Genomic DNA, 26,601 nt, shown 5'->3' with positions numbered 1-26,601 from the left:
ACTTTTCACACGCACACAAGCACGCGCGCGCGCACGCACTCACGGACGCTGCCTTAAGATTTGTGCTGAAGCATGTGGGGCCCGCGGGGCTAATTATAGATTACAGTAGGTAGTTACATTTCCTTAGCATTACGGTTCTTATATTTAAGAAATTTATATTAAAATCTTTATATTTATAAAAGTGAATCGTTTATATGAATGATATGATTTTACTAATAAAAGATATAATACATAAATGATATGAAAACGATAAGTAAAAAGATAATTTAATGATTATAGTGGATGATGACACCGTTGATGTCTGTTATGGTGATGGTTGGTAAGAGCGATATAGCGATCGATCTTATTGATGTTGATCCGGACATTGATAACGAAGAAATAGAGGAGGTAAAATGGTGAGGCATTTACATTAGTGCCGAAGGAGGAAGATGATGGAGGTGAGGCATATGTGTTAGTGATGACGGGAAGGGAGGAAGAGAGGTAGATGAGACATTTGAGTCAATACCACACCGCTTTGCTTCCTATTCCTCCTCCGACATAGATGTCTCACTTGCCTCTTTTTTTTCCTCCAATGTCGAAGCAAATGTAGAACAATGCTATAAGAGCAAGAGGAGGTAGAGTGGCGCAACACCGTTGTAAATGTCTCACATCTATCCTTTTCCTCCTTCGACGTTGTACCGCTTTGCCTCACTTGCCCCCTCTTCCTCCTTCCTCCTCGTTGTCGACAACGCAAATGCCTCACCTACCTCTTTTAGTATCGACGTGGATACAAAGTAATATCGGAGGAAGAAGAGGAGGTAGAGCGATGCGACACCAATGCAAATGCCTTACCGTTCTGCCTCCTCTTTAGTCTCGTTATCGATGTTTTGATCAACATCGACAATACCAACCATCACGTCGTTCTCGTTGACCATTATTACAATTGTCACTCACGATACCATCATCATTAAAATTACTATTTTGTTTATCATTTTTGTGTCATTCATGAATGTGCTGTCACATATTGTATCTTTCGTCGGTAAAATCGACGATGTTAAGATAAATAAGATTAATTATTTTTATAATTATATAATTTTAATATAATTTTTTTGGACGTCTAACTACAATGTATAATATATAATTAACCAAATTTGCCCCGGCAATAGAGTTTCGGGAACTCGTGGCGATTTGAGCAGTTAGGGATGCCTTGAGATTTGTGCCAAAGATTAGCGCTTAATAAACGGGGATGCATACGGGTTCGGGTTCGCCCAAACGGGGAGACCCTTCGCTCATCGACTCTTGTAGCCTTGCGGAGTGACCGGGAGCGGCAATCCGGCAACCATGGAAGAGGATGCACCGGCCGGCCTCGGTTTCGGCAGCGGCGACGAGGGATCTCCGGCTTCCGCCATCACCAGGCAACAGGTACCTCGCGCTATTCCTTCTAAGGGTTGTTTCTTGCGTTTCAGTTGTCTCTGGCCTTCTTGCCCTGGTTGTATTTTTCGAGGAAATTGCTATCTTTAGGGTGTAGCAATCTACTTTTTCACCTGTACTTTCCTTTTTCCGGTTTCCACTGTTGTATGTGTGGTTATTATGCTTGAATCTGTCTTGAACCATGTCCAAGGTTGTGCCCTTCTAATTTTCTTTCATTTTTAGCTGAAATCCTTGATTGCTTTATTCTATGATGGTTATAATTGCTTTGAATGGGTTTAGTTGCAACCATATTTGTGACCTCACGTGTGGTGCCTTGTTTGCCGGCAGACTGCAGCTCGATGGAAGTGTTTGATGTAATTTAGGTTTCAACGAAGATTGGGTTTTGCTTGCTTGTTCTTGACTATTTTTTTTAATGATTTTACTTAATTTCAGGCTTTTTTTCCTTCAACGTTTAGGTTTTTTTTTAGAAAAGGCCACTTAGGTTATATGTCCATTTAACTAAATCTTAAGGCCTTAAAATTCCATTTTAGAAGTTGTTTTTGTTGTTGATGGTCCAAATTTTTCTTATTTTTTTTTATTCCATTCTTGATCAATTATTGTTCAAACTTAATGTGAAATTTTTTCTAGTTTCACTTATGAGGGTTTTTGTGACCTTGTACTGTGACAATGAAATTCATATATGATTGATCATATGAACCATACTGATTCTGGTGCAATCTTGTCTAAAATTACTAATGGGTGTACCACAACTAATACAATTATTTTGAATCCTCCTTTGACTGGATGGAAATGCAAATTGAGCATCAGAAATTCAATAGCAAAGCTCCGTCTTCATGAATTTTTTGGGTTAAACTGCTCGAGAATTATTCGGAGTGACATTAGATAACTAGAGAAAGTTTTACATCTGGGATAGTTTAAAAGCAAGATTGATATGGCCTGATCTTGAATTCTGAAGATTTTGCATCATTAGTTCAGAAAAAATAGGAACTGTGGTTTAGAGTTGCTTGACTTGGCATATAGAAAGATTGAAATTTGAAGCAGAGAAGGATATACTTGGTGGCAAAATATAGACATTTCTGTTATATCAGTCATGACTTCCCTTGTGACATAAATTAATGTGCGAGTAAGTTTCCTTGAGTGAGAATTTCAATGTGGACTGCCACAATTATTGTACTCATCATAGCTGGTGATCTATACTAACATTCTTCTTTACTGTTTTAACTCATGTCTTGGCTCAATTAGGTGGCTGAAAGTGATTCTTTTTTGAGAATATAGGGATTATGTACATTGATCCTCACCAAGGCTCACATTGGTGGGAGCCACGTGCACTGGGTTCATCATTTAGGACATACTGTAGCATTAACTATTTGTTTAGTGATTGGGAAGCATCTTTGAATTTTCTGTGTCCAGGTGGATGCTGCAGTCCTGCAATACCAGAATCAAAGGCTTGTTCAGCAGCTGGAGGCCCAAAAAGCTGAAATGCACACACTGGAAGGGAAGTTCAAAGAGTTGAGGGAGAGACAAAGTTCTTATGATAAGTCTTTGATGACTGTTAACAGGATGTGGAATCAGGTTATCTTGTGACTGCACTAATTCGTATTTTAATATAATGTTCTCACTTGTCCTTTTCCTGATTTCACATATTTCTTTGCAACTCCTGACAAAATCATAGTTAGTTGATGATTTGATCCTGCTTGGCATACGAGCTGGTGGTGACCTGCATTACTTACAATCATTGGACCATGAAGATCACTGCAAAGGTTGTTTCTTGAGGTTTACTCTTTTATTATAAATGAAATGACATTGTCATCTAGCACTTATGCTGTTGAAATTTATGTTGTGGTAGCTTGATCCTTTCAATTTTTTACCAGATGCCCTTGTATCATGTCCCCCGGAAGAAACATTTCTCTGCAGGCTTATAAGAGCAGGATCTGTGGTAAAAATAAGTGGAAGTTTATCTGTGAATTTTGTTCAAGAAGCACTTGCTTCACGCCATGCAGCCACCATTGATCTGATGAAATATGTTCTGGAGACAATCACTTCTCGACGAGATAAAAATGAATGCCTATCTTTTGCTTTACATGGGAAACTAGCTCCAGAAGGTTAGAATTGAAGCATGTTTAGCTTGTTGTGTTCTGATTACAGTTTGCTGTATACCTTTTTTATTTGGTTGGGCATTTAGTGTGTTTTTCTGCACTATGATGGCCTATAGATGCTATTGTTCAAATCCAGAAGTTTGATGAATCCTTGAGAGAGGTCATTAACAACATGCATCAATCTGCCGATATTCTCTTGGAGAAGCACAAACAATTTACAGAAGAAATAAACACTTACAAAGAAAGCCTTTCAACAACACAATCTGAGATAAAACGCCTTTCAGGTACTGGAATGAAGTTTTACCTTTTGCACTATAAAATCTTCATATATTAGAAGTCTGTTTTCTAAACTGCTGTTGCATTTTTCTATACTAACTGTTAATAGCCCACATTTATTTGCTAAGAAGGTCTACCTTCTAATTCTCCAATACATGGAATTCTTTTTCCATGTGAAGCTTAAATTGGCAAGAGACTTACACATGTTCTAACATAACTAGTTCTTGCCATAGTAAAAAAAACAAACAGCTTGTGTTTATGACTGTTGATTTTCAAACATATACCACAACAGGAAATTCATTTGATGCCTGTTCCAATTTTCATAACAGATTAGTTGGTGTTGAAGAAAGAATAATTTAATTGGTTGTGCTTGCCATGTCCTAGTCTCTGAAGCCCTGTTCAATAAGTAGAAGAAACTATAGTAAAAAAGGAGAGCTTATGATGACTATTGAAAAATGAGGCTGGTAATGAGATCTTCCGGCTATTTAGATGAGAAGATAGTGGTGGAATTGTTAGCGCATCATTTGCAATGCAGGAGGTAGGGTTTGTGTAGCATGATATAGCAGGAGTGATGGCAATGATATGTACATGACAAAATAAACGTATGATAAGAGGCAAAATGGATTAGGGAAGTGAGTCAAGGATGGAGTTAGTGGAGATCCTTGAACGTCACGAAGCAAACACAGGTGTGGAAATGGCAATAAGAAGAGGGACAACGTATGAGATGATGTTGATTGGTGGGTGGAGGGTCGGAGGTGGATGATGATAAGACATAAAATGAAATAGGGAAGTGAATGAAGGTGAGAGTTAGTGTAGATCATGACAATGGCATTGCACACACTGAGGTGAAGGTGGCAATTAGAAGAGGGACAATATATGAAATGGTGTTGGTGGTGGCAAGTGGGATGTTGGCAAATTTGGGGTTGGTGGACAGAATAGTGTCAAATTTAGGATGACCAATAATTACTAGAACGTGGAAGATCATTCGAGGAGAGAGAGAGAGATGATACTTTTAACAATGCTTGGCGAAATAAGTAATTTAATTATGCTTTGTGGAGGTTACACTAGTAGTGATGAAAAGTCAAGCCATGTTCTTTTTGTACTAATTCTACTAATCAAGCTTTAGCTGACCTCTGGATTTACAAGATTTAATTTGACACTGACCATACCATATAACGAGTCCCATCATTCAGTATCTTGCAATATACTGTACCAAAGCATACAGACAATTCAATAGATAGTCATTTTTTTAATGAGATATCACAGTGTGCCATATGGATATGATATTGTATGGTTCAATATGGGACCAATGTGGGGGTGGGTGCTCGAGATTTGGTTCCTTGGATTAAATACAGTATGTGTACAAAATGTCAGGGCTTTGCAGTCTTACGAGGAAGTGGGATATTTATGTTTAGTTTCTTTGCTACTTCTGTCATTTTTTTTTTCTTTATGAGCTGAAAAAAATTTTTTAATGATAAAGGTGAATTAGAGGAGAGTATGGCAGAGCTCGAGGAAAGTCGACGCAAGTTGGCAATTTTACAGATGCATAAGCATGGAGCATCTACGACACATGCTTCAATTGCAAATGCTGCAAATGGAAGCAGTTCACCAGATAAATCTGCAGATAGAACCATGGGATTGAAGGATCTGAAAGACTCAATTGAGGAGGCTAAGGTGAAATGAAAGCTTGCATTTGGCTTAATATTTGTTCTTCAGGGATAATTTATTATTCATTATGATGCAGTTATCTCCCTTATTTTCTTTCCCAAAAAATGGCAGACATTGGCAGCTAGCCGTCTTTTGGAACTTCAGGAAGCCCAGGAAGATTTCTTGATTCTCTCAAAGCAATTGGATGATCTTCAAGTTATATTCTTGAATACTGAAGTTTTCTTAATGCTTTTTACGTTGCTGATTAGATTAGTCTCGATGTTTGTGTCCTAAATTACACTTAACTCTGAACCTTTTTTGTTAATGTAGAGCCAATTGAAGGATGAAAATTATGTTGTCACATCAAAACCCTACACTTTACTAAATGATCAACTCCAGCATCTGAATGCAGAACTTGTACGGTACAAGGGTCTGATTGAATCCTTGCAGGTAACATTGTGTTTTTGTGGTTATTTTTGTGATTAATTGTTAATTATCTTATAAGATATATATATTCAGGTTGACAGGAACAACTATCTTCCAAAGGAGAATGAATTAAATCTTAAAGCAGACTCAGCTGATGCTATTAAGATTTCTGTTAGCAATTATGAGGCAAAGATTGCAGAACTTGAGCTTCAGATTCAAAAGTTTGTTGTTGAAAAAAATGATCTTGAAAGTAAACTTGAAGAAGCTGAACAGGATTTAGGTCAAAAGCTTTTCTTATTTAAGAATATGCATAATCTTTTAAAGACGTACCTAAGCTATTGCTGTTTCAGGTAGAAAAGACATCAAGGACGAAATTAATGTCATGGCATCAGCATTAACTAAAGAAATGGAGATGATGGAAAGCCAATTAAATAGGTCAAAATTGGCAGCTTCCGAAGCACTTGCACTACGTAAAGAAGCTGATTCTTTGAGACCTCTGTTAAATAGAAGGGTATTGGCCAAATCTTGCTCTCTGTGTTCTGATATGCCATTTGGTTTGACAATAATCTCCAGTCTATTGTGACATGTTTTTAGCTATCTACATCCTCTCCGTATTTATTTTGGAAACAATTTGAGCATCAACATTCCAATTGTAAAATGGATTTCTAAATTATTGCTTAACTATTATTTCCTAGTTTCTATTCCTGTGTTTATGACTTGAGTATAATATCTCATTGCTACATTTTTCTGGAAAGTAGATTTTAAGGTTCCATAATGATTTTGTTGCTGATTAAAGTTTAAAATTTCATTGATATGGTTGTTTATGCCTTTTGTTAGCATTAAACCCACCAAGTTAGAGAACATACATGATCCTTGGGTCTTTCATACATCTCTTGCTTCTAACATAACTTGAAATTTTTTTTTTCACATACAGATATGTTTCTGTAATTTGCCAGAAAAAAATATGTGTTTTAGAATAGCTAATTTGAACATGCCACATAGGGATCAGAGACTTTATAAATTTTACAACTAATTATTGGTCAATGATGTTTGAGAAGCTAAATTTCTTCTATTTTTGCTACACTTTTTGACTTATTTTTTGTGTTCTAGATTATTTTTATCTTTGAGTCTAGTTTCTGTAATTGTCAATTGTAACTCTTCTATAATTTTATTTTTGACAAGATTAATATGTTTCTCTTTTGATTGTATTATTAACGTCTTCAATGTTTTTAGATTAGTGAACACAAAGTCCTATCTGATAAATATGCTGAAGAAATGGTTGAGATTAAATCCCTCAAAGCACTGGTATGTTTATCTATAACATGCTTATTAAGGTTTAATTTTGTTACTTGATCAACCATAGCAACAAAGCAAATAGTTGGATGATTATGTTCAAATTTACACATGGTTTTTACTGCTGAATAAAATAAACTGCAGGTTGATAAACTGGAAAAGGAAAAGCAGGAGTTGCAATTTATCATGGATATGCATGGACAGGAATGTCTCGATACCAGGTATGTGCAAAGTCTAAGCACACCATTTTTACACATATCAGAGTTCATTCCTAAATTGTCTGCTCTATATATTGCCCTCCTTTTCTAGTAGTCTTATAACAATATTTTTTAATATTAATTTCTTTTTTTGCTTTGGAAGCTAACATTTCCTTATAGACCTATTGATCTTCTTGATCATTGCTCATGCTGGTGATAATAAATGCTAAAAGCAAACCTTGCAGTTTACCAGCATCGTCCATGTCCCAGAACATAATAGCATGGATTGACACAGGATCTGTTTGCCCTCCAAGGGATTTGTGGTAGCTAGTGTTGTATCAGCATTTCCTTGGCATGGCTGCATGCTGAAATTGTGCTTACATGGTATGTGCTGATTGGCATAGGATGACATGGTTGACACGTGTTGCTTGGAAGTCCATTTCTTTTTTTAGAAGGATTTGTAGGTGCTTGAATTATTCTTGCAAAAAGATTCATCAACATGTAACACCTGTCAATTAGAATATAGTAAAGTGCCCCTTTTGATAATTTTGAAGTTTGCTTGTAACATAATTGTTTGACATTTGATATTTAAGATTTAAAAATATGTTTACATACTAGTAATGATACTTGATTAAAAGTCACATTGTTTCTTATATAAGGCTTGACATGTGCATGAACTATATATGTAAAAGGTTCGTCAACATAACTTGTCAATTTGATAATTGTAAAATACTCCTTTTGATAGTTCTGAAGTTTGTTTGTCACGTATTGTTTAACATTGGTATATATGTTCTCATATGTTATCCATTTTAAAGCATGAAGTTGTTTTTCAATGTTATGATTTTATATGCAATATTAAGTGCATTCTGAAATATATTATGCTTGAGATAGCTCTTATTGATTAGCTAGTGTGTTGTTCACTGTATTCTCATGCAATAACAAGCCTTAGTCCTATCAGGGGTATTCTGATGATTACTCAACTAACTATTTTAGTTTGATCTTTGACAAAAGATTTAAAGGATTTGAACTTCTGATTCTGCACAGAACAATTGTTGAAATCAAGGAATCAGAACACAGAGCTCATATACAAGCTGATCTGTTGAAAGCTACTTTAGCAGATCACAGCCTTGAGTTACGAGTGAAAGCAGCAAATGATGCTGAGGCAACTTGCCAGCAAAGACTTTCTACTGCTGAAGCTGGAATTCCAGAATTAAGGGCCAAGTTAGATGCTTCTGAGAGGTTTGATATCTGCCATGGTCCAGCATAACTCTCATATTAATCCATTCTTAACGTATTTGAATTCTTTATTTCTGTCATCCTTAAATGATTTTTACCTTTATTTTCTGCCTAAGTTTTTTTTGTGGTTTATTGCTTAATTTTTTGGATGGATTTCATTTATGTTGAGAAGTTTTAATATTGATGTTGTATAATTGTGAAAATATATATTTTGGGGCTAAATAGTCGGGACATAAACCTATTGTTATTTGTTCACGAATAAGTTTGCCACGCTGAAGAGTTCATTGCTGCTTATTAATGTCACGTAATGTGAAAATTTGCTTTGCAGGGCTAAGCAATCAGATATAAGTTTTTTGTTGTTTTTTAATGAATAATTTGTCATGTTGAAAAGTTTGTTGTTGCTTTTTGTAGCCATACTTGGTAGTTATGTAAAATTCAGTTAGATTATAGTGATTAAGGAAGCAATATGTAGGACAAGAAAGTGAATGAGCCTTGGTGTCACATTAAGGTTGCTCTTTGCGGCCTGAGTGGCCCTGGTTCAACATTTGAAAATGGCCTCTCTGGTATCAGGGCTAAGGACTCATTACTTGGTCTTCCTCAGACCTAACATTGACAAGAGGGCACTAGGTTCAGCCTTCTAAGTAATATGTTGATATGCTCTTTTATTCTGATTTATTTTTGTTGCTCAGAGATGTCTTAGAGCTTCAAGAGGCCATAAGAATAAAAGATGCAGAAGCAGAGGCTTATATTTCTGAAATAGAGGTCAAGTTCCTGGTCTTTCTGTGTGCTTTTCTTTTCAGTATATTTTGGTTATTTATATATTTAAATGTTTGTTATCCCATTTCCCAAACAGACAATTGGTCAAGCATACGAAGATATGCAGACACAGAACCAACATTTGCTTCAACTGGTTGCTGATAGAGATGCCTACAATATCAAGGTTCTGCCATGATCTTGTAGACCATATCATTGCAAAAAGTGATTTCTGCGTGCAGTTCATTTGTTTTCTGTCTGATGCTCACGACTAATGACTTTGTCTTGTCATTGCAAAAATTAATATGAATATTCAATAACCCTTGTCTATGTTTAATGTCAGATCTTGTGACCAAATTAGAACAATATATCAGCCATTGTTCATCATTTAAAAGAAATTGTCTCAAAAGTATTATAAGCATTGAGGTTATGCATTTTAGTCTCCAATGATATTGCTCATGAATTGAACTATCTGCTAGACCAGAAAACTTGTCTGTGTACAGAAAGGGAAATTGTGAGTCATTATATGAAGTTAATGAAATAATGAGAACTGTGATTTCTCTTTGTGAGTCATGAACATTAACATGGCTTCCTACTTTTGATTTCTTGTGTAAATCAGATTGACAGTTTGCCTAATGTGTTTTTTTCCCATTCAGTTATAGCATCTGGAAGATTTGTTGCTCTATCTACAATATACAAAAGAATTATTAATTGTTTGCTCATCATTGTTATATCTGATGTATGCCAGCTAGTTTCTGATAGTGTGAAGATGAAGCAAACTCATAGCTCTCTTCTTTCTGAAAAGCAAGCCATGTCGAAGCAGCTCCAGCAAGTGAACAGCTCATTAGAGTTCTTAAAGACAAAAGTTGCTCATAGTGAAGAACAGGTTCTCTTTTTTTTTTTTTTCGCTTTCGTACTTTTTTTCTTCTTTTGTTATTTTCATGAGAATTTTCACTTATTTTCAAGCAAATAGGTTGTTAACCGAGTGAATCATACAGATGAAGTTACATGTTACACAAGCTGTTAAAGCTTCCATGGAAAATAGGCACATTAACATCAACCTGGAGAAAACTAAGCTGGAGTTGGTTGATGCCGAGAAAGAGTTGAAGTGGCTCAGATCAACCATTAATTCATTTGAGAAAGAATACGAACGGAACCAGAAAAAGATTGCTGAGTTGAAAGTGGAACTAGAGAGAGAAAGGTGCTGATCTACTGAATTAAATTAGTGATATATTGCTCTACTTCTAACAGCTGATGCTCTATTGCTCCTGGTTTTCAATATATGAATCTGAACCCAGAAATGAGAAGAAAAAGCTAGAGGAAGAACTTGCTGAGGTAAAAAATGAAGTCATGGAAATGAGTTCTGAGAGTGAAGAAGTTACGATCCAGAAACTTCAAGATGAGATCAAGGAGTGCAAGGCAATTCTCAAATGTGGTGTATGTTTTGACAGACCAAAGGAGGTAACAGATTTTTATTATTCTGGGAGTTTTGTATGGCACTTTTCATGTCTAAAAGTTCATTATTCAGCTTGTTTCTCTTATAAATTTAAACAAATGAATATTGCTTCTGAGATGTTTGAAAAGTAAGATCAGTTCAATATAGAAGATTTCACAATACATGTTACCTCAACTTGATTTTAACAGTCGAATGTTTCATTTTCTTTCTCGAGTATAACCTCTCTCTCTTGCTCTTTTTTTTCTTCTCAGGTTGTGATCACCAAGTGCTTCCATCTATTTTGCTATCCGTGCATCCAGAGGAATCTGGAGATCCGTCATCGCAGGTGCCCTGGATGTGGCACTGCATTTGGACAAAATGATGTTCGCGAGGTGAAGATATGAGTCTTTCAGAGTCGCCTCTCTAATCACCGGAGCCTTTCAGATTCGTCATTGTAGGTGCCATGAGATTCGTTACTCTCTTTCTCTCTCTCCCCCCATATACATATATAGGCTTTTAAGGAATCCAATCCATTTTATAATTTTGAATCTCGTAGATGTTTCTTTCATGTTTGGTATTCCATAATACGAAGGCTGGTGGCCTAAATGGTTGAATGAAAGCAATTCGGAGCAAGTTTAATTTGTTGTTCCTGGGTTACAGCTCTTACTCTCTCTCTCTCTCTCTCTCTCTCTCTCCTGGCAGTTGATATCTATGCTGACAGTTCTTGATTTATCAGTGAGTTTGATGTGCTAGTCTATCTGCTTTGCTTCGGTTCTTTTGAAGCAGTTTGAGTTCTTGTTAATCGACCATGTTGATCAACTGTGGTGCTACCATAAAGCTAATTACATATTATCCCTTATAGTTAGTTATCGTTAACACTTCAGTTATTTCATTTTAAAAAATTATGTTGACATTTATGTAGTTATGAAATTAAAATATTTAAATCTATTTACTAACATTGTTGGTTTTATCAATGGAAACATGTAAATAAAAGGTAAAAAAAAATCTAATATTTCACTTGGTGGTTGTGGACGATATTAATGGTGGCAAATGCAAAGCAATTACGGAGCACTAAAAATTAATTAAGATTGTATAGTTGGGTCTCTCGCCCTCTCAAGAACTTAAGTAGTACCTTTACTTTGCTTTTCCTCCTTGTGCTCACTTGACTCTCATCGTCGACTAGAGCCCTCATGGTTGCCTCTACCTCGTCCACCTCCTTGATGTACCCCACTACCTTGTCTCCGTTGCTCTTTACCGGGTTCAGTAGTACAATCGTAATAGTTTCCCTTGCCCTCTCGCTCCCCCCATCCACTAGGAGTCTGACGTCATCCACTCTTGGAACGCTTCTATGCACTTGTCACATGGGCAATCACTATCGTCACGTCCTCCACCACCCCCTTCCTCCCATTTTTTACCACCAGCATGAAGAGGGGTAGCTCGACGAGGGTTGTGCGATTGAGCGAGTAGAGGTCAAGGCTGAAGAGGGCCTTGAGTGCGTCCTTGATGGACCTAGTCGATGTGTTGGGGGCACTGAGGAGGTCTATGAGGGCGACAATGAGGGGCTTCTTTGACCCGATGATGGAATGGTAATCTTCGACAGAGAGGAAGCTGTAAAGGTTGTGGCGACAGGGGAGAGGAGGCAGAGGGCGATGACAAGGGTGTCGAGGATGCTCGGGGCGACATAAGCGCTTCATGGGCGGAGATGGAGAGGTTGAGGAGGGTAGCGATGTCTCTTGAGCCTTAACACAGACGAGTGGTAGTGGTGGTGATCGATGAGGTAGGCAATAAGGAGGGGCATAGCATCGACATCGGTAAGGGGGGTACACATCTCCAGGTCCTGCTTCGATATGCGATGGATCTCCGTGATGGCTTCGACAGTAAACTTCGATTCTGTAACGATGGAGCATCGATGTAAATGCAAAGCAACGAAAGGGTTGCTTGGCAACTACGTCGACGTCGATGTCAACGTAGATGCATAGTGATCCTCACCTCTGTCGTCACTCTCTTCATCTACAACAACCACTTACGACTCCTAGCGACACTACCATCCACCACCACCGATACTATCGTCATCACCTTTTTTTTTTGTTTTCATATTTTCGTTGATAAAACTTTAGAATAAATAGATTTAAATATTTCATTTTTCATAACTATAGAGATGTCGATACTGAGATGTTAAAGATAACTAACTATAAAAAATAATATATAATTAACCTATGTAATCATTCAATGATTCCTTGCATGAGTTCTATATTAAACAAGATATTATATTAACTCGAATGTGAAATCTAATAACATTGAATAAGTCGGCTGCAAGCAGCATTGGTAATATATATATATATATATATATATATATATATATATATATATATATATATATATATATCCAACACAAACACGCATATAATGTAGTTGTGGCTCCGATGACTTGTGTAAGGCACACATACTACCACGACGTCGTTTCAATAATCATTCGGATGCGTGCATGAGAAAATCTCATCCGATAAGCATTAACATAGAAAACCAAGTGTGATATCTACTACTCACTCAGCAGGTGACCAAGCCCAATCAAATGAATCTCCAAGGTAGGTTTTTGGTTTTTGTTGCTCGGTTTATTTGGATCAGCTCTTACAAACCAGTGATCCTCAAAAACAAAGCAGCAGGTATTGTTACAGAGAAGATCTAGTTGATCTGCCTCTGAAGCAGTTTGACATCCAAACTTCTTGTCCAAGTCTTGTGAACAAATGTGATCTGTAGGGATTTACAATCATGAAAAGTTATCATAAAAAGTTTCTCGAGATTGATGAAGTCAATCAACTCCCATCCCGGCAATCTTCACCGACACGCCAAAGCAATTGTTCTTTCGCCGATTCTTCAGTAATCACAGATTACAGGCCATTGAAATCGCTTGAGGTCAAATCATGTACTAGAATTTTCTGCCTTTCTGTGGCATTTCCTGCAGGTTAAAATGGAAAGCAGAGTCAGCGTAGGGAACAAAAGGAGATGCAGGAGTAATACACTATTGCGGGTAATAAAAGACATGATTTTGATGTTCCAACTGTTGACAACACCAATGTTTTCTTTGTATATCAGTAGTAAATGGTATATAATAACTTGGGTTATAAAAGCATGATCGATGTAACATTGCATCCATTTTCATATGCTTGTATTGACATGTAATTTTGTCATCTTATCAGGTCACCAAAGAAAAAAGAAGTATGGTAAGTCTGCTTAAAAATAATAACAAAGACAAGGGTAAATCAAGATGACACCAAAGGTAAAGCAAGATGGTTCCATGTTTATCGCTATGAATTATTTATCGCTATTAACTATTAGACCAATTAGCATACTTCAGTTTAAACCACCAAAGGTTCCATGTTTCTGGCTTGATTGCAGATTCATGCTTCTACTTAGTATCATGATGGATGGGAAGGTTCCAACTACCTTAAATTGTCTAATTTCCAACATTCAGTTACAAATATTTATTTACCACTGAATAAACGATAACTACTTTTGAGTTATACAGCAGAATCCACATTTATTTTGGCTTGAAGGATGTCTCAGGTTTTAGTCATTTATTACAAGGCCTACATAAGATATTAATGTATGCCTGATCAGATTGTCATAAGATATTAAATTATGACAATCTGTAGAATTTATCATAGATTTTAATTTAGTAAACAACAGATTTTATAAGTCTCAGCCAGAAATATATAAATACAGAATTGAGTGTAGAAAACAAACTACAAGACATAATTTATCTTCAACGGTGTAAAAACATACATTCACTCAAACAGATTAGTAGAATCTTAAAGAATTATAGAACACAAAACATTTTTCTGTAGCTAACTAGAAATTTCATGTAGGCATAGCGTAAACATTTTCTTGTCAGAAATAAAAAAAAGTGCCAAATTTTCATAGTCAAGATTCATCATGTCTGAAGCAGTGCCATATCCCCCTCCATTCTTTCCTTTTATTTTTAAATTAGTTTATGCAAGTAGAAAACCATGTGAAGAACTCGGTTCATGGAAATATCTATATTTACAACTATTTACAAGAAAATGAATATTGGTCTCCAAACAGTATATTTTCATAAACAGAACTAACAATCTAAATGCACAGTAAAAGACACTATAACAGATCCTCTAACATGCTTTAGAATAGAACGCCGGATCAAAAGTTAAAATGGATAAACAGATTAACTTACGGGTGGATAGCTCTGCACATAATAAAATTGTGGAGGCTGCCCAACAATCATCTGCTGTCCATACTGCAAACGATGATAAAAATGACTAAACAACCACTATCTTGCACAACAGATGGACATATCTGAAAAAGACTCTTCTTTGTTGGCAAAAATAAGTAAATATAGGAAATTTTGCACACCATTGGTCCACTAGGGTGGACATATGCCTGGGATGATTGCATTGGTGCAGCCTGAGGATTGTAAAGAACAGGCTGATGGCCAAATGATGGACCAACCTATAAAAATGTGAGCACAAGACATTGAAAAAATGATAACAAGGATAAAATAGGATCAGAATAGAAGCGGAAAAAGGTGGAGCACAAAGCAGATCACAAACAAGTTCACATCAATGGCAATATTTCCTTTTTGAAAATTCAGTAACCGTCAATGATAACAAAGATATGTGCACATCCGATATGTTCTTAATCTGGTTCACTACCAACTAAATGCTAGATGTTATATAACTGGATCAAAATTTATGAGTTGTCTTTGAGAAGACATCCTTGTAGTTAGGGCAAACAATGTACAGTGTTGGGGTCAAGGGTTTGAGTCCTAATGGAAGGATTAAATTAAAAAAAATGAGGCGACTTTTGTTCACTATCAGTAATCTAATGTCAATTTTACCAATTTCACAACCTTTTAAGTTTCCCAGAGAGCTTAAAATAAGAAAAAACACAAGATAGGTAATGAGTGGGACACTGATGGCAGACAGTGATACCAATCTAAATTTTCCTCCATATGAAGAAATAAAACAAGATCTTATAGTACATCACTCACACGCACAATCTATATTTGTAATGGTAATGAATTGTCTAGTCTTAGAACAAAGAAGAGGCCATCAAACATATTTAGTAGTCTAGCATAGCTTAAATCACATTCTGAAAATAACATGTAATGACTCTACACATGCATGAACTAAATGACACTCAAGTCAATTGAAAAGAGAAGAAAAAGACAAAAAATTACTGAGACAATATCAAATTCTCATTATTCTAAGCTTCATAGGTAAAAAGGATATAACAAAAATAATGACTACATAACAGGAAAAGGATTCATAAAAGGGAAAGAAATTAAGTAAAGGTCAATCACATAATCTACACAAAACTGATTTATAAAAACTAAGAGCACAATACACAAATGGAAAAACAGAGAAAAAAAATCAGGAACTTACCCCCACACCTATAGGCAGACCATGCATATGTGGAACAGCAGTTGCATTACTAGGGTAATAAATTGATCCATCAGATACTGCTGTATGCAGCCTCATAGAAGATAATGGGGTAAAACTCTTAGCATTCGGATTGAGCTTAAATTCCTGAATCATAAAAGCAGAGGTAACTAGGCTGAAATATTAAAGGAAAAAATGAAACCAAATGAACTGGCCTAGGCAAAGTCTAAGCAGAGAAAAAAAAGAAGAAGATCACTTCCACCAGCAAATCACCTTAGCATTTGGGTTAAGTGTTGATTTATCTGAAGATAATGATCCACAAGAAGAGCTCGGTGATAAACAAGGATGACTTAATGCTGAGTCAGCACATGCATGTTCCGCAGAACCACCAAGTCGTATAGGCGGATCAATAGGTTTGGAAGCAGCAGGTAATTTGCCAAGTACCGGAGAATCTGAAGGTTCAGTAATTATATTTCCTTGATTGCAAGATGAAGGATCAGACAAAGTGGCACTTAAAGATAACCCCTCTGATTCTGTTGATAGATGCTTATCTGCGACATGTAGAATGTTTATAAGAAGACAAAGGTCAAACTCCGAAAGGTGGAGCAAAACACATAATTTGGCAAATCGTGTACAAATAAAATATTTTCTCAGTGGCATCAACTTGTATTAAACTAGTGGAAGCTCCAGTAGTCCAAGAAACTTGGACACATTCAGAAAAGATAAGAATGTTGGTGCAAGTTGTGTATGTACTACTGAAACCTCCATCATAAACAACAGAAGAAAATATGAGATTAGAAATAATTATCAATACTCTCAAAGAAAAAAAAAACTGAAGCATAAACAATTTCAAATTTAAGAAAATAAATACTAAACAAGATGAGAATGCCAAGATATTCAATGAAGTTAAAAATCATAACATTTCAGAAACAATCTCATATACTGACCATCTGATGCTTGAGACTCCTGAATAGCCTGCAGAAGAGAATCATGTCAGAACCAAACAAAGGGGCTTAGAAGTTGCATGAACTATTGATAATAGAAAAACTCACCATACACTCCTTGCCAACTTGATCTTTAATCTGGTTTGCATCCAGCCTAGATACATCATAGTCATCAAATCAACAGATTATGACAAAATCCATTAATGACCAATATGAACAATCTCTCATGCACCCATTATAACAATTTTATTTTGAAAACTCAAGTACAGAATCAAATGACCTAACAGGGGAACAAACCTGATATCAACATCCAAGGATGGGGAACTCCATGAAATAGAATTGGACATTAGCTCAGTATTATGATTAACAGAAGAGAGACCTAAATCCTTATCAGCAAGAAAGTGCAAATCCATCTCCTCATCCTGCACGATTTATGAACACAAAAACCAACATATAGATAAAAGAATAATTCCCCTCATGTTAATTATCAGAAGCCTGAACAAAGAAGATGGACCAGATTTTAATAGTTTGTGCATTGTTTTTTGGATAATGCAAATAACAAATGCGATATTCTACAAGTTATATTAGTTGATAACATTTCATGTAATCAACATGACATATTGTGAAATCATTTTACTAGTCAAACTATTGTCAATCATTTTCCTAGTCTTGATATTTGTCAAATTGCTCTAAAAGATTGGTAGAGTCATTGTGGCTTTTATCTTGTATGCTACAAATCATATCCAAATAGTTTCAACTTTCAATAACTTAGCATTCAAATTTAGTTCAAGTAGAGCTATAGAACAAGAATTATGGAACATGAGTCCCAATAGATATATGGTATAAAGTTAAATACCTTTATCTCATTTAAAGCAAGGTTTGTCATGCCACTGTGTACTGTCCGGTATCGGCGGTACATAACGGTTTGTTGATATACCTCACCGTATTGTATCAATAGGTCAGTATAGTTCGGTACATACCATACCGATGGTCGATCAATACACTGGTACAGACCGATAAGACGAACCATGATTTAAAGAACCAAAAGAAATTAACAAGAAAATCATAGTAGTGGTTTAGCTATACTGTAGTTCTTACATTGTTAGTACTAGACATGGTTAGATATGTACTTAATTTCTACACATTGTGAACAAATCAATCACAAAACTAAAATCAGAAATAACAAGATTTGTTTCTTTGTTTGAAGACTGCCCATTATGAATCAAACATGAAATGGCAACCATGTAATCAATCAGATATCCAGTGAGGAGATTACTAATGTCAGAAACTCGTAACCTTTTCATCCAAGTTGAGTTCAATCATTACAAGATTATTCTGAGAAGAGATAGGCCGTAGGTCTGATTTTAAACCCGCAGCTAAGGACAAAAAAACAAGGAACTCTGATAGCTATATACTAAAAAATATCCAGAACAAACAGTATGGCTGAGCTTAAAACTATTCATATCAGCAAAATAGAAAAGGGAAAAATGTTGTGATTACCACTGATGAACTGGTAGCTTGAGTTTCAACGTATGATGCCTGTGCTTCATTACCACTTTTCTTTTTTTCTCTAAATCCACTATCATTGGCTTCCCTACGTACAGCTGAATATTTGCTCTCCTCGTCAAGGCCAAAATCATCATGTGAATAAAAGCCTCTTTCCTGTTACATAAAGCATTAAAATAAGTGAACACAATTTCAGAATAGCAGCCATTTAGAAGGTATCAGCATAATTAAGAAAAAAAAAAAGAGTCACCTCAGCTAGATGAAAATCATGGGTTTCCTCTCCCTCTATTTCTCTAGCTATTCTTGAAGCTGCTCTTTCAAGCTCTTTCATTTGGGGACCTCTTTCAAGCTTAGTAGTATATAGTTCCTCATTAAAGGTACTCTTAACTCCAAACAAAGTCTCATTTGTTTCAAACTGATCCCAGTTCCTAGTTTAGAGAATTATAAAACACATCAATGAAGAAAACACTATCAACTTAGTGACAGAAAAAGCTAATTAGCAGTTTCAAGGCTAATTTGGATAGTGACAGTAAAAAGAATACCTAGAGCTCTTGCAAGAATAATTTGGATATCTATATATTAATTATTCATTATCCCGACAATAAGAAACTGCAATTGATATAAGAAATGTAACGAGTAAAACTGCAATTGATATAAGAAATGTAACAAGGAGTTTTGAAATAAGTTTTGAAGGATATATGAATCAAAAGTGTGTTGCAAGGCAGTAAAAGAATGAACCCAAAGTAAGATGCAAGAAATATGAACAAAAATACATGATACTAATGGGATACAGCTAGTTAACCTGGAAATACCATAATATGCAAAATAAAAAAGTTGATGTCACTTCAGCTACCTATCCAATGTTCCATCAAATATATTGTCCAGTTCAGGACAATCAGGATCATCTTCATCAGGCATCCATGGTGCCAGCTGTCTCTCCATCTCCATATGATGAGAATGAGAAATAACAGAATCTATCATGAGGTCTTTTCTCTTCTCACGTGCATGCCCACTGGTAAATTCATCACTACTTAGTGACACATCCTGATATGATGAGAGAAAAGTAAAAAGGTGAAAAGTATCATATGCACCATATAAGAACTAGAATAAAGACACAGGAATATTTCAGAGTATAACAAAATAAGTAAAAGATGGACAAGTCATTCAAGTATTAACCAACTATGCAAATGCATATGGTCGAAGTAACAGTCACTCAAGCATCAAATTTCCGGACGTGATTTATGCATTGCATGGTGCACATGCTACTGTGAAAGAGGAAAACCGCTCAAGGAAGTGCATGTCATTTGTACGCCCACAATTTGGTGCAATACTCAACAGCAAGAATCATAGCAGCTTACGAGAAAAAGAAATCATTAGCATGGATGAGATGGGTGCTGGGCTGGCATGGAATGGCATGACAGAACACATTTTGCCATACAGGGTCTACCACTAACCTGGTATCTGATAATTGAATTCTTGCAATTAATGAGTAACACAACTCTAATAGCAAGCCAATTTAATTTAAAACCTAAAAGAATATAAAAACAAAGTAAGATAAACCTTTGCAAGAACTTGGACAAGTTCTCGTGCAGGTATGATCATTGGCTGAGGTGTTTTGATAGTATCATGGACAGACTTCTGCTCTCTGACTGAACCATCATTAACGACTTGAGCCATTTTCAAAACAATTTCTGCAACCAATTCCAAACACTTATTAATCATGCAAAATAGACAGGAAACAGAGTCAACGGAAGAGATATTTTTATTATCAAGATACTGAATTACACAAATCACAAGAATAGGGAAGGGAGGGGTAAAAACATAACCATACGACTGGTACTAGAACTTGTGGTATAATCACGCACAAACAAAGTATGGGTACATACCAAAATCTTTATCAGCATTTGTTGCATGAAAGATCCCCGAGATTATAGAACCATTTTTCACATGAACTTCCACGCGATGACCAACAAGACATGTCAAAACATATGTTAGTCGATCCCGTGATGGGCTAGTAACCCTTCCTGCCTTGATCCCATTTGATGAGCCTGTGCCAAAAAGCTTCATAAGACAAAGGATTTAACAAGTACAACATCTCATCTTAACAGGCATTACCAAAACTAGGGAAGGCTGACTTTCTTGATTGCATCTTACTGTCCATCCTTGAACCTGTCACTGTATCAACTCTACGATGGTTATATCCATTGGCAGATGGCCTGCCTTGTTGCGAATTCATTGTGTTAATTTCTGAGTAGACATGGATTAAAAACACATCAGTTTCAGCTTAAATAGTAAAAGAAAACACTGATTCAACAAAACAAAAAGACGCATAAAGAAGTCCAAATATTTATTTGAAGAACTAAAAAAATAATATAATAGGAAAAAGAACAGCTTTGTCAAAGTATCAAAAACCTTGAAAATGAAACAGCAAAGTACATAGGACATGGAAGACATGAAGTTTCTGTTCCACATCTCTAATATGTCACCAAGAGGTCCAAGAATGCAAAAGAAATGCATGTAAAACAAGAAAGGACCAGAGCTGATACCCAAGCAAAGAATAGATGGAGCTGAGGTCAAGAGAGGGAGAGAGGAATTTCCAAGGCTAATTGCATGTTCAGAGATGAAAAGAAACAATATGCTCCAAGTCTCGAATCTGACAAGAAAAAATCAAGAAATATTTCATGTTATTATACCATAATCCACCTCAAAGCTATAATTCCACTACATTTTAACCAGGGTTCTAAGCTGCATAGGGAACCAACACTAATCTCCAATCTCTTGTTGCTGTGTTGTTTGTTAAGCCTACCATATATAGCTCATTAAATGATATTCTTGATCTTCTTTCCCCTGGACTTCATTGGTCTCATCACTGCCTCAAATGAACTTGGAAACAAGAGAAAGAAATGGAGGCAACAGTTTATCCATAAATAAGAAAAGATAAATCGCAACTGTGAGGGACCAAAGGCCAGTGAAATAACCCTTAGTCATCTATGATTTCTGAAACCTGGATGGATAACTGGATGAACTGATAGAGCTGAGAGTTTTGGGAACTCATATCAGCATTAGCTTATAGGCTTCGAGATGGTCAGATGATACAGACTTCAATTTCAGGGGGAAAAAGTCCAGGCTTGAATAAGCAGGAACCACGAAATTACAAGTTAGATACAGGAAGACAGACTTGCAAATGAACCATCAAGAATGATACAAAAAACAAGGTCCAGTGGACAGAAAAATACATGAGCAAGTCTAACGAGACAGAAATCAAGCAAACAAGGTATAATGAGAGAAAGATAAGGCAAACAACTGGTATGAACATATATCCTTTTTATAAACAAATAGCCTTATTGGAACCATCAAGAATCATATGAAAAATATGATCCAGCGGACAGCAAACTTAGCATCTGCTCCATGTACAGCACATACGTGAGCAATCTAACAAGAGAGAATCATGCAAACAACAAGATACAGTGAGAGAAAGATAAGGAAAACAACTGGTAATGAACATATCTCCTTCTTATGAACAAATAGCCTTATTGGAACCATCAAGAATAATAATAAAAATAAGATTCAATGGACAGCAAACTTAGCATCTGCTCCATGCGTGCCACATACACGAGCAGTCTAACAAGACAGGAATCATGCAAAAAACAAGGTATAAGGAGAGAAAGATAAGGTAAACAACTGGTGTGAACATACATCCTTTTGATAAACTAAACAGCCTTATTAACACAGAACATAATTTTTTTCAAGAATAACAATTTGTTCCAGCCTCGATACAATACTTCATCGAAACCTAGGATCATTGAACCGGCACTGGGCCACTAGAGCTAGGAACAAGCAAATATCCAAGACGATCGGTACCTTCAACGATTGGAACCTCAATAGAGGCTCCTGTTGAGATCCGACAGATCCCGACCTCCTGCAAAGAAGCCAACAGATGAATTGCACTGCTCCAAGTTCGTTCTTCTAACTTGAACTATTCCAGATCAGCAATTAGTACGAAAGACGAGAAAAAAGAAACAAAATTGGTTCCAGTCTCGAGGTTTTCTATCCAATGTAGATCAAGAAGGAAAACATATCGCCTAAAATGACACGTCAAGAACAAGCATCCAGATCACAGAGATGGATCAGGTCACCAAGAAGAATTCTTATTTCTTTTTGGGTAAGAAAGGATCTCGGATCAATAAAGGGGGAAGAGAGCTGCGAACCTCGGTACCGGCGGGATCTCGGAGGAGAACCGACGAATCGAAGGGCGGTGGGATTGGAATCGGCTCCTTATCAGCGCTGAAATCGAAGAGAGAAAGAGAGAGAGAGAGAGAGATTTGAGGGTGTTTTAGGGTTCCACAAGAACAAAAGGGCCGACGATGAAGACGTTTCGGGCGAGGTTGGGGACGGGCGATAACAGCGTTTTGCCCGAGGCCCGACTTTGATGCATAATTTTATGGAATATAAGGGTTAGAGCGCTAAAAAGACCATAACATTAGGGAAGAAGGGAACATTTATGAATAAACCCCCTTAATTTTGCGTAATTATCTTTGAATAGAGGGTCGAAGAGCCTAAATGAAACAACGATGGACCATAAAATGGTAAATTTCTCAATAAACCCCTATCTTTTTTATATTTGCAAAGACTTTTGTTGTGCCTGGAACTTGCCGTGTAATTTCCGTGGAGTAGAAGGGTTGGAGAGCTAAAACCGAGGGACAAAGAGGTAAATTATGAATAACTCCCTATTCAATTCTCTTTTCTTTCCTCACGGAAGTCATGATTTTTCTTTTTTTTTAATAACAAAAAGTAAAATAAAAGCTCTCACAAATTGAAGAACACTATAATAGGAATAACATATATTGCCTTATATTTTTTCTTTGATATGAGATATATATACTATCTTAATCATATCAACACGATAATAACTATTACTATATGTCATATTGTCCCAATTATTTAAGTATCTAAAAGAAATTTTATTGAATTATAAATACTTAATTTTCTATTTATAGTGTCCAGTAAAATCTTCTTACCTCTTTCCTCACATTACACCCACTAATAGTAATCACCTCACGTTATTTTCTCCCTCATTTTATTAAATACCTCGCATCAACTTTACTATTTTTTATTTTATTAAATGTCAATTTTCATTAGTTACTTATTAACCATTAAACATCATTAGTTAAATAAATATCTTATATTTTTTTATATCTAAAAGACATAACAATCATGAAAACTCTTTGATTGACCTCTTTAATTTAAATACATAATAAATACATTAGTTTGAGACTTGAATAATCTATCTAATATAAGGGTAAATATTATTATTCTAGTCGCATATGAGCAACGTGAGATTTGCCTCTTCACATGTTATTTATTAAGGATTCCACAATAAGATTGATCCTTTCAGATTAAGCGATTAGGATCTCTTTGGTCTCTCTATCATAATGATGTTTGAAGCAGCTTTTCCTTGGAACTGAATCATCCACAAAGGAGGAGGAACTGTGGTAGAACGGCAGAATCATGCCAATATCACTGCAAGGAGGCGAGCCATGGCAAGAGTTCATTCGATCACCTCCATGGCCAAGCTGTTCCATGTTCATCTTCCTGAGCTCGTTCAGAATGATTGAGGCACTTTTCGTGTCCAAGAGAAGCATGCAAGGATGATTTCTGTGTATCAGTTTCTCGGATTCAAAGAGATGAAAGGAAGGGGAAGAAGGCGACTAATTAAGATGGCGAATACTTTGTCTGCTCCACCCAACACTGCGTTTTTAGAGCAATGGAAGGCTTTCGTAACCTTATCCTTTGGTTGTCTCCTCCCCGAGAAAGAAGATAACCTTATCCATCTCTCCGGCAATCAAAATCCGACACGTCGGATGCACGTGCTGATATGGCAACCCAAGCAAATCCTGAGATCATGTCTCCCATTCCATACTTAGCGCAGCCCAAACAGAGCAGCTCGAGGCCCGATCTTGATTCGGCAGATCGATTACTAGTACAACAATGGCATCGGCTTCCGCTGTCACCATGGCGATGCCGGGCGTCGGCCGCAGCCGGCCCCTCGCCGGCTCGGATGCGTTCTTCCAGCCGCTCATGCTGCCTGTTCGGCCTACTCCCGCGGCAGCGGGACGATGGCGGCCGAGCAGCCAGCGCAAGGTCCGGGCGTCGTCCGCGAAGGAGAAGGCAATGAGCGGGCTCGCGGCGGCAGCATTGGCAGCGGCGTTGGTGATCCCGGACGTGGCGGAGGCGGCGCAACCGGGAGTCTCGCCGTCGCTCAAGAACTTCCTCCTCAGCATCGTCGCGGGCGGCGTCGTGCTCGTCGTGATCGTCGGGGCCGTCGTCGCCGTCGCCAACTTCGACCCTGTGAAGCGGAGCTGAGACTGATTAATGATATGTGAAGCCTGGCATGAATGCATGCAGGTCTCCACAGTTATTACTGCGATCGCCTTTAATTTCGTCGACCTATAAATGGAGCTCGGTGTGAGGGGCTCTCAAATTTGGCATTGTTGGTAGAACATGTCGATGATTAATAACGTTATTCTCGTTCTTATTCCTGTGTGCAGAATTACATGATTATAATCCAATGGGAATTCTAATTTTTGCAGGGACATACTTCACCAGTAACAATCAAAATCTTGTCATTCTTTACATTAATATCTAATGCATTGATTGAGGGCGTCAGAAACACAGAGAGATCATAAACTTACAATTCCTACCTGAGCATTCTGCACACAAGCAGAAAGAACAAATGGATTTATATCAAGTATATCCAAAAAAATTATTCCAACAAGCTTTTATCTTCGTGTTTCGCGCCCAGATATCTCTATATAGCACTTTGGATACAATAATATGTCATACTTTTCTAACCACATTAAAAGGTCCAACACTACAATTGTATGTTCGTTTGAAGCTACTTTCCCTATGCTCTTTCACCTAGCTAGTGAGAGAGTTTGAGCAACACTTCCTCGAAAATGTATGCCCTCAATGCTCGATGATAAGACTCTTTGGACTAAGGCAAGAGGAGGAGAGACACTCGTAGACCTCATTGCTCGATTCACAAACGAGATCCGAGGAGTAGCAGATGCTCATCCATCGCTCATCACATAAACATTGATGATGGGGCTCAAGCTCTCCTATCTCTTTTAATCGCTGATAGAGACTACCAACGATTGTACCTGAGACATTTTAAAGAGCCAATAAATACATTGCTTCGGAGGCAACGGTCTTGGGTAAGCATAAAGAGTCTTGCAATAGGTTGAATTAGGAGCGATCGTAGTCAACCTTAAACCTGGGGTTACCCTAACGAAGAAGAAATGACTAACCAAAGCTACGTAGCTCAAGGTGTAAGTTGGCCACCTTAATTATGATTAGAATTAAAAAAAATTCAAATAAAAAAGGAGGGGCACTTAAGGGATCATCACTAAATAAAGATCATATTGACAAAAGAAGACAGGTCCAAGTGCTATCAGTTCCATCGAGATTATGGTCACAACACCGAAGATAGTCACAACTTGAATAAATAGGTTAAAGAGCTCATATGTTAAGGACATCTCGAGCGATTCATTTGAAATCACCGGAAGCCCTCACCCCAACCCTAAGAGCTAGTAGGGAGATAAATTGATGTCATAGTCGATGGATCCACCTGGGAGGGGATAGCTCCTCGGGCTGCAAAGCTTATGCCTGAGTCACCATTGAAGAGCACCCGATGATGGATGGCGACCCAGAGGTAACCTCTAAAGAGAGAGAGAGGCATAATATCTTAACCCAAATAATAATGACACCTTAGTAGTTTTATGATAACGATCAATACTCGAGTGGAAAGGATAATGATCAACATAGACAGCTCTAATGATAGCTCTAATGATATTTAGAGATAAATATCATCTTACCCCAATGACTTCTTCATTGACATGGTTCATCGACGACTCCATCTCACCTCTAGGGATTGTGAACCTACATGTCATATTTAAAGATAAACGTTGC

The 26,601-nt window shown here is 36.9% G+C and overlaps 3 protein-coding genes across 8 annotated transcripts; 2 read left to right on the top strand and 1 right to left on the bottom strand.

Annotated features, from left to right (window-relative positions):
- The first annotated feature begins 1,240 nt into the window (after positions 1-1,240).
- LOC135641811 (E3 ubiquitin-protein ligase BRE1-like 2) lies at positions 1,241-11,428 on the top strand. 3 transcript variants are annotated; one of them, XM_065157552.1, is made up of 19 exons: positions 1,243-1,401; positions 2,821-2,982; positions 3,083-3,170; positions 3,282-3,512; positions 3,623-3,790; positions 5,263-5,456; positions 5,562-5,645; positions 5,760-5,879; positions 5,949-6,135; positions 6,206-6,366; positions 7,089-7,160; positions 7,293-7,369; positions 8,390-8,584; positions 9,271-9,343; positions 9,435-9,521; positions 10,083-10,220; positions 10,333-10,535; positions 10,633-10,795; positions 11,042-11,428. In XM_065157552.1, exons 1-19 carry the CDS (start codon positions 1,321-1,323, stop codon positions 11,171-11,173), a joined length of 2,616 nt encoding a protein of 871 aa, XP_065013624.1. In that variant the 5' UTR covers positions 1,243-1,320; the 3' UTR covers positions 11,174-11,428. The 3 variants fall into 3 exon arrangements, with proteins under 3 accessions (XP_065013625.1, XP_065013624.1, XP_065013626.1); XM_065157554.1 differs by lacking the exon at positions 1,243-1,401 and having other exon boundaries at positions 2,849-2,982; positions 3,087-3,170; XM_065157553.1 differs by lacking the exons at positions 10,633-10,795; positions 11,042-11,428 and having other exon boundaries at positions 1,241-1,401; positions 10,308-10,535.
- A 1,914-nt stretch (positions 11,429-13,342) lies between these two features.
- Positions 13,343-23,056, bottom strand: LOC103987108 (polyadenylate-binding protein-interacting protein 3). 4 transcript variants are annotated; one of them, XM_009405310.3, is made up of 16 exons: positions 22,850-23,056; positions 22,495-22,552; positions 20,749-20,880; positions 20,520-20,681; positions 20,194-20,324; positions 19,487-19,677; positions 18,884-19,061; positions 18,628-18,789; positions 17,425-17,549; positions 17,236-17,281; positions 17,131-17,158; positions 16,457-16,734; positions 16,187-16,330; positions 15,156-15,251; positions 14,977-15,039; positions 13,343-13,725 (listed from the first exon to the last, which is right to left on the bottom strand). In XM_009405310.3, exons 3-16 carry the CDS (start codon positions 20,867-20,869, stop codon positions 13,696-13,698), a joined length of 1,755 nt encoding a protein of 584 aa, XP_009403585.1. In that variant the 5' UTR covers positions 20,870-20,880; positions 22,495-22,552; positions 22,850-23,056; the 3' UTR covers positions 13,343-13,695. The 4 variants fall into 4 exon arrangements, with proteins under 4 accessions (XP_009403585.1, XP_009403582.1, XP_009403584.1 ...); XM_009405307.3 differs by having other exon boundaries at positions 22,842-23,050; XM_009405309.3 differs by lacking the exon at positions 22,495-22,552 and having other exon boundaries at positions 22,842-23,056.
- Positions 23,057-24,560: 1,504 nt separating this feature from the next.
- Positions 24,561-25,168, top strand: LOC135641626 (uncharacterized). Its single transcript, XM_065157142.1, has one exon. The coding sequence runs from the start codon at positions 24,622-24,624 to the stop codon at positions 24,994-24,996; it is 375 nt and encodes a 124-aa protein (XP_065013214.1). The 5' UTR covers positions 24,561-24,621; the 3' UTR covers positions 24,997-25,168.
- The last annotated feature ends 1,433 nt before the right edge of the window (positions 25,169-26,601 follow it).

This window comes from Musa acuminata, chromosome BXJ3-6 (assembly GCF_036884655.1).
Source record: "Musa acuminata AAA Group cultivar baxijiao chromosome BXJ3-6, Cavendish_Baxijiao_AAA, whole genome shotgun sequence".
In the NCBI taxonomy this organism is placed as follows: Eukaryota; Viridiplantae; Streptophyta; class Magnoliopsida; order Zingiberales; family Musaceae; genus Musa; species Musa acuminata.
The sequence above is the reverse complement of the archived record's forward strand: the minus strand, read 5'-3'. Positions and strand labels throughout refer to the sequence as shown.